At 37.9% G+C, this 8717-nt stretch overlaps 1 protein-coding gene across 1 annotated transcript in view; it reads right to left on the bottom strand.

Moving 5' to 3' along the window:
* Positions 1 to 8717, bottom strand: part of FAT4 (FAT atypical cadherin 4) — a 333326-nt gene that overhangs the window by 98055 nt on the left and 226554 nt on the right. Inside the window, exon 4 of the mRNA XM_082261525.1 lies at positions 5720 to 6070. Coding sequence (XP_082117651.1) covers positions 5720 to 6070 — 351 coding nt within the window. The remainder of the gene's footprint in view (positions 1 to 5719; positions 6071 to 8717) is intronic.

Here is an 8717-nt window from a genome sequence, read left to right as displayed (position 1 = left end):
GGTGAATCTCCCTAATGGGGGACACAGCAATAAAACTGGCAGGTGCTCTAATCCCTCTCCCTTTCTATCCTAAAAAAAAAGTTTTCCTTTTAGTTATACTTTAAAATAAGTTCAAAAAGCCATTCTATCAGATGGATTACATTTATTATTGGCTAATATCTCAATTACTGTCATGTGAAAAACATTATCATTTCATGAATTTTGGATTCTGCTACAGCTTGAGTAATCTTTTCATACTCAGTGTGCTCTGCTCCTTCTTAGAGTCTGAGTATAGGATCTGCAGTTTCATTTTTTTAAATATATTTTTAACAGTAAGGGGAGAATTAACTCCGATATGGAAGATAAGCCCTGGAATGCAATGAAAGGAACAGCAACAAAACTGGGAGCTGGTCTAAAAAGTATTTAGAGATAGGCAATGGGTTTGACTGATCATTATTTTTAGCAATAACAGTGGGAGAGAGCACAGACAGGAGAATTCCCACACTGCAGGAGCAGGCTTAATGCAAGAAAATGATAATATCTGCTAAAGTGCTGTGCAAACATAAATTGTCAGTTATTAAACATAAAGAGATACCAAGCGTGGAGGAAGGACATGCACCTAAACATTGCTTTTTGTAAAAATGTGCATACCATACTAAACCGCTTACAGCAATAAACACTCAGGTGTTGTGTGGATTGAGCTGTGACATTTATTAGTATGCTACAGCAGACCCTCCAGCATTACCCACTCCATAAGGTACAACATATTCAGCTCCTGAACTGTTTTCAGTAAACTCTTGAAAATATTATGTCATGTAACTTAAAGCCCATCTCTGTGCAACACTTCACTTTCTAAAGCTCTTTGAGGCCCCTTTCACACTTGTGTGACTTGTCCTGGGACTTAGGACTGCAAAGTTGCATGCCAAGTCATCCCTCATGATTTCCAATGAGTACCATTTAACTCTGTGCAACTTCAAGAACTCAATGACTTCAAAATAGTCCCTGCACTACTTTGGTTCAACTTTGACGTGACTTGAGGTCCGTAGACTTCAAGATTACCCAGGCATCAAAGTCACTTCAAAGTCACGCATAAAAGTCGCGTCAAAGTCACGTCAAAGTCATATGATTTTCAGGTCATAAGGGCCTGTGTCAGTGGCCTTTTGTTTGTTTGCCTTAAGTTGATTTTGCATTCTCATACTAGTCTAGGGGAATGCAAAACCTATTTAACCTCTTCCAGACTGTCCGCTGCAGTTTTACTGCGGCAGGCAGCCCCTCCTGCGTAAACCGATGTAGCTCTACATCGGTAGCGCGCCTGCAGCTTGGGGGTAAGCACGCGCATCAGAGTCCCCACTCATCAGCAGGGACTCTGATGCAGGGGGCAGGCGGCTCTGATTGCCGCCTGCCACCCACAATCGCTCCCAGCTGAGAGAGAAGATCGGTCAGCTGTTGTAAACACAGCTGACCGTTCTTCTCTCTGGAATGATCACAGAGTGCTTGTGATCCTTCTATATAGGTCTCTGTGATCATTTCAAAAGCCCAACCCCCATACAGTTAGAATCACTCCCCTAGGCTCACATTTAACCCCTTGATCACCCACACTGTTAACCCCTTCCCTGCCAGTGTCATTATTACAGTAACAGTGCATATTTTTAGCACTGATTACTGTAGTAATGTCACTGGTCTCCCCAAAAGTGTCAAAAATTTCAGTTAGGGTCTGCAGTCCTGATCTGTCTGCAGTCCCGCAAAAAATCGCAGATCGCTGCTATTACTAGTAAAATAATAAAAAAAAAAAAAAAAAAAATTACATAAATCTTTCCCATAGTTAGTAGACGCGATAACTTTTGCGCAAACCAATCAAAATAAGCTTATTGCGATTGTTTTTTTTACCAAAAATATGTAGCAGAAAACAAATTGGCCTAAAATGTTAAAAAAATTAGATTTTTAATTTTTTTTTTGGGAATGTTAAGTAGCAAAAAGTGAAAATTATTAATTTTTTTTTTTTTTCAGAATTGTCCCCGTTTTTGTTTATAGTGCAAAAAAAAAAAAAAACGCACAGGTGATCAAATACCACCAAAAGAAAGCTCTATTTGTGGGAAAAAAAACATCAATTTTATTTTGGTACAGTGTCGCACGACCGGGCAATTGTCCGTTAAAGTAATGCAGTGCCGTATCGCAAAAAATGGCCTGTTCATTAAGGGGGCAAATCCTTCCGGTCCAAAAGTGGTTAAAGCAAGTTTAAGCAGGTCAGAAAGAGATCAACTGCAGGTCAAATGTTAATGTCATATGTTAATGAAGTCATAATGATCTTAGACGTGTCTCAAACTGATGCCATCAACAAAAGTCCAAAGACCATTGGCACAGGCCCTAAAAATCACCTAAATTTGCCATTCTTGTCCGGCACTGCTTCTGTGGGTAATGGCAAAGAACCCAGGGTAGCGCTCCAGCTGCTCTGTGGTGCCGGATGGCTAGGGAGCAGTGTGGTGAGCGATCCAGTGCTTCATGTTTCATATATTCCAGTGATCCATGGTTCATATATTGTTTATTTTTTGTTTTGTACCAGATTTATTTGAAATGTAAAAAAGATACACTTCCTCCACTGCGATGTTGCTGCCTGACAGTGCACTGCGATTCGGGCCAGTGTACTGCGCTACATGTCTGCGCAGTACACTGGCAGAACTCTGCAGCGCAGTGCTGGCCTGCGTTGCAGTGTAAATGGGACACATAAGAAACAGTTGTAAAACATCTGTCATCGCATATAGTGTGAATTGGCCCTTACATTGCAGAGTAAAAAATCTGGTGCAGCTGTGCATGTTAGCCAATCATCTGCTAGCCTCAGCTCGTTCAATTAAGCTTTTACAAAAAAACTGGAAAGCTGATTGGTTTTTATGCAGAGCTGCACCAGATTCTGCACTCTCCAGTTTTAGTAAATTAACCCCTGTGTCTCAATACTGTGTCTTTATATGGCAGACTGGGACTTGCACAGGTGTCCACAATAGTCCTATAAGGGGTCTTCCATATAGCCTTGTAGCACCTTTATGTCACAATTAAATGTAATTGAGAAAAAAAAAATAGATTTTTCATGCAACCTAATGAAACATATATTTCTAAATAGAAAATGATTTTTCTCCACTGGCACAAAAATAACTAAACCCATATAGGTATGCTGTAAAATCAAAAGGGGTAAAGTGACATCTAAAATTTGACATATAGAATATGCCCCTGCACATTACTGTAATCATTTTTTCACATTACCATATTCTAGAAAAATGCTCACATGCCATGACAAATTTGACTAATGTTTACTGACCATGACATTGACAGGGTATTACAAAGAAACTTCTCTAAATAATAAGCACATTTAGGGGAAACAAAACCTGCCTGCATAGAAAATGTATGAAGAAATAGAGGATGGCCAAAGAGCACCAACATCCTATACTACAATTGAAAAGAAGAAAAGGAACAAGGTGGATTTTTAAGGTGTCAATAATAACTCAGAAATAAAATTAATATATTTTATTGTTACCAAAGTAGATAAAAAACAAGGCCAATAAAACTGACCTCCCTCAGAGTAATAGACACCTAAACAATATATAATTAACTTATTCACAATCAAATCTAATATAACAGATGGGGTGTCTTCCAAAACCTGCTTGCAGATGTGTACATTTTGCCAAGGATTTTATGCATTGTATTTTAGTATTGAATTCAGGAAAACTGTGGTATATTTTTTCGCCACCTACTATTAAAGTGACTGTAAACGACCGTTTTGTTTTTCTTTAAATAACAAACACCCGCGTTTCGTCCCTCCTAGATGATGCCCAGTGGGAGGGGTAAAACGCGTAAAGCAGGAACTTACCGTCTGACGTCACTTCCGGTGGTTGGAACGCACGCCGAGGCAGCGTTCACCACATGGCCAGGATAAGCAGATTGCCTTGACATTTTTATGTAAGTGCATTGTTTTTACCCTTTTGAATAAAATTACAATTTTACGCTATGGAGATCTCTTTTCAATTGCATATATCCCAAACTTGGGAGCTATCACTTCAGGGACTGTCTACATAAGATCAGCTTACTAAGAAGAAATTATATACACAGATCCTTAACGCTTAACAATAGCGTATGATCTTTTTCCCCATCTGTCTGGTGAGTTGGGAAACAGGAGGGGAGCAAAGAGTGACTCACATTACCCTGATTTTCAGCACTGGCACTTCAATCAATTGACTGATATTTATTATCACAAGGACACTATTTCGCAATTTTACTATTTGTTGTCATTTATGAATTGTTGATCATTTATTTATTCACATTTATTGCTATTTATGAACTGTCTAATTTTTTCATTTATTTATATTTTAGAGCAGCGCTGATACATATATTGTCTATGTCTTGAAAAATGCACAATTCACCGGGAATATGCAAACTGCAACCTGCATAGGTTTGAACCAGGCCTCAGTATAATAAGCAAGCTTTACTGCATATACACACTGATTTTACTGTTGTGGGTTTATAACACTTTAAGGTTAAAAAAACCCTGAGCTTTAAGAACCACTTTCAATTACTACATGACACATTTAAATCCAAGTATTTTGCAGCCTGATTAAAAAAGGCTGATTTCTGGAAGTGTTTAACGTGATCGCTGATTTGTTAAGCCTTAGTAAGTTGCTGTAGGGGGTTTTATTTGAATGGATTTGAAGTAGTGTCATTGTTGTAAATATTCATGATTGGTATACGTGGAAACTTCCTGAACAGCAGACAGCTCCTTTGTGCAGATTCCTGCAAAAAATGAATCATGCTCTGCCATAAATGGAAAGGGTGTAGTGTTCAATGTAGAAGCACAATATGCAGGAAGCTACTGTGATAACAATATAAACAATGCAGCTATTACTACAGAATTTAGAATTATCAAACTGCAAAAAAACATAATAGCATTGTCATAGTTTAACAACACTTAGAATCAATTAAAAGAAACTAAGAATGGTGCTCAATAATTGAACAAGACATAAAAACAAGAGAATTAATTCAGTGTGTGGCCATCCCTGCTTGACAGATATTGATTGATCAACTTCTGTCTAAGGGACATGTTGGAAATTTTTTTAATTTCCTGCAAATGCATACCTAATCTTTTGCAGAATAAAAAAACTGAAAGTAGATATAAACCATCTTAATTAGTTTTCATCCAATTAGTAGATTGCTGCCTTAAGCCTAGTACACACCACTAGTTAAAAACTGACCACTCCAGTCAAGGCCGCTGTACTAACAATCCGATTAGTACAGTGATCCCCCCTGTTGTTCTATTGTGTTCTGACAGCGGGGCATCCCTTCCTTTATCAGACCAAGTTGTCATCAAAAAATGGCAGTTAGAGGGTTGAGACAAACCATTTAACACTGATAAAGGTGCTTATAATGATCAACTTACAGTGCTCACAGGGGAATCCCTCCCGCCAAGACATTGTATTCTCCCGGTGGGGGGCTGGGGGAAGCCGCCCCTGCCAGGAGAAAAAAGTGATTATTGTTACTAGCTATAGCAGCCGTTAGCAATAATAGCAAGTAAAATCCAGCAGGTTGGTTGTACCCAAGTTGATCGATTGACCAGCTTGGTACATTTAGCCTGCCCATACATGGTTTGAATCTCAGCTGAACCGGCCAAGAATCGAACCATTGATGGCCAGCCTAAATCTTGTTAGAGTATATGGCACCTAATTGAATAAACTGAAATGAAGTCACCACAGGTAGAACATACCTTCATCTGCATCAGTCACATTGAATATCAGAATAGTTGATCCATATGGCAAATTTTCCATTATAGAAGTGCTGTAGGAGCTCATACTGAAGACAGGAGGATTGTCATTGATATCCAGAATGTTGAAGTAGACTCTGACACACGAGGACTGGCCTCCTCCATCTGCAGCACACACCGTTAGTATGTAATACTGCTGTATTTCGTAATCTAGGGCACGTGTGACATTAAACACTCCGGTGACTGGGTTCAAGAAGAACATGCCATCTTCATCATCATCAGTAACACTGTATGTGATCTCTCCATTAATTCCAGAGTCATCATCTGTGGCCAGGATTGCAGCTACGATGGAGCCTTTTGAATACAATTTAAAAAGCAAAAACAATGACAATACATATTAAATGAGAATAAGACACATTACTTATTACTTTTCCTACTGGACACTAAAAATGACTCCATATTGTACAGGTCTATATAATGAAGAGTGTGTGTGAAAAATGTTTCCAGCAACCTTTAGACCCCATTCACACCTTCTTGGAACCATGAAAAAATGCACCAAAACAAGCATTACACTTAACTATGTGCCAGAATACATATAGTTAAAGAACCTGCTCCAACATAAACAATTAAATTAAACGTGTTCTAAAAGTCCATAGGGAATGATCAGTGCTCCAACAACTTTTGTGCTCTGTTTGCATTTAATTATTGTGTGGTTCCAACTTCCCACTTACAAAAAACGATGAAAAGTGTCCTTGTCCAAAAAATATCTAAAGTGCATGTGCGTCACCACCGTGCTCCAAACAAAAGATTGGTTGCTTAGTAGATGGAATGATCCTACTAAGAAATCATATGCACATATGTAAGATCACCTCTAAGGGTAGCCTCAGGGGATGAATCCAAGCTCACGTCTCTCACAGCATATGTGGGTGAAAGCAATGGAGAGGGCTCATAGTGCATTAATGCATAAAAATGTAATTTACCTAAAATAACTTGCTCTTACAACATAGAAGTTCGAATCGGGCAGACAATCATCAATTGTGCACGGCCATCTGCAGAAAAAGCTGTATGTGCTGACGTCCCACTACTGACCCTGACCCAATGCGTTTCCTCTCAGAAATCAACAGGGAATGGGTCCACTATTCACTCACATATGCTGTGAGGGATGTGAGCTTGGATTCATCCCCTGAGGCCAGATGACTACCTAACCTTGGAGGTGAACCTACATATGCACAATTGATCTCTTAGTGGGATCATTCCATCTGGTAAGCGGGCAATCTTTTGTTTGGAGCATGGTAGTGACGCACATGCACTTTGGATATTTTTTGCACAAGGACACTTTTCACCATTTTTTGTATGTGGAGAGTTGGTAGACATGTACATGACGAAAAAATGTGTTACATTTTGTTTCATTTAGATTAGTTAATCAAGTAATTATTTTTTTTAATTTGGTTGATTCGTTAAATTCGTATTCGGGATTCGTATTTGGGATTCGTATTCGGAATTCATGTTCGGAATTCGTTTTATGTCTTTTTCAAAATTTCTTCGAATTTACCAATTTCTTTGATTCGAAACATTCAAATTGATAAATTTTGAATCGGTTGAATCAAAAATGTTAGATTTTATTGATTCAAATGTGGCAAAGTGAACAAACAAAAGAAAAATCATCATCAAATGATTACAATGACGCTTAAAACCATCTTTGGCTTAACAAAAACAGCATTATTTCAAAATAGTACTCTCATAACACACACAGTCTTTGATTTCAGAAATATGTTTACAGTTAGAATTTGAATGGAATTCAATGTAAAATTTAATTCAAATTTCAACTGGAATCTCAGAGATTGGGACAACTTTTGTTTCGTTATTCGGAGCATTCGGTAAACTTTGTTTATACTGTAATTCGGGAATTCAGAAATATATAAATAATGAAAAATTTGTACAATTATTTATTCCGAACAAAAGAACCGCACATGTCTAGAAGTGGGAACCAAACAACAGTTAGTTGCTGGAGCACTGATCACTCTCTATGGACTTTTGGAACACCTGTTTAAAATATTTGTTTATGTTGGAGCAGGTTCTTTACCTATATGTATTCTGGCACATACTCAAGATAATATCAAAGTATACTAACCTAACAATTTGTTTTTGTGCACCCAACACTTTAGACACAATATCTTCATTGAACCTGTTTTGGGATTTATATTTATGTTAATTTTGTGAATTTATTGTCACACACATTACATTTAAAGTAGAAACAGCGCATCACATGGATACACACATTTAACTATTTCCTCAATATTTAAGGAAGTTTTGTGTGCAGCAGTTTCTGTTTCAATTGCATTATTTGGAGCCAAGAGCAACCTTTAAGAATTTTTTACAAGCATTACATTCGCAGTGCCATTATTCTTAAAGGCTTCAAGCAGACAGCAGTTACACGTTTTGTCGCACCACAAAACGCGTAAGTCTCACTGCCAAGAAAAGATGCAGGAGCTTCATTGGTGAATTTGTTGTACGTAGGGCAGCCCATTCAAGTGCAGGGCTTTTGGTGTGATAAAAAGCTAAAATAAGTCTTCCTAAGCGTCCCTAAACTCTAACCTATCTCTAATTGTTAAAGAGACCAAAAAAACACAATCGCCCCTTTCCCTCAACTGAAAAACAAATACCTAACCCTCCACTCATTGTGAATCCTAATGCTTGCTCTAATTTCCAATATGAAACCTTAGCTGTCTAAAATTTGAATGTTAAAACTTAACATTTTACCTGACCTGAAACTTATTGTTCACCTAATCTTGCCTTCATTTTTATCTTTTAATACCCTAACCTTTCACCCTTACACTAACCAAACTAAACCTAATCTCTGCTATAACTTATAAATAATGTCTGCAGTAGCACTTATATCACCTGGCACTGAAAACTGCAAACCTCACACCAAGATAGAACAGGCATCTCAGTACTGAAAACTAAATATTCATTAGTCCACAGATCTGTACATTGATGTTTA

Source organism: Pelophylax lessonae (assembly GCF_965119305.1).
Source record: "Pelophylax lessonae genome assembly, chromosome: 1".
Classification (NCBI taxonomy): Eukaryota; Metazoa; Chordata; class Amphibia; order Anura; family Ranidae; genus Pelophylax; species Pelophylax lessonae.
Note: the sequence above shows the minus strand (reverse complement) of the source record. Positions and strands in the feature narration are given on the sequence as shown.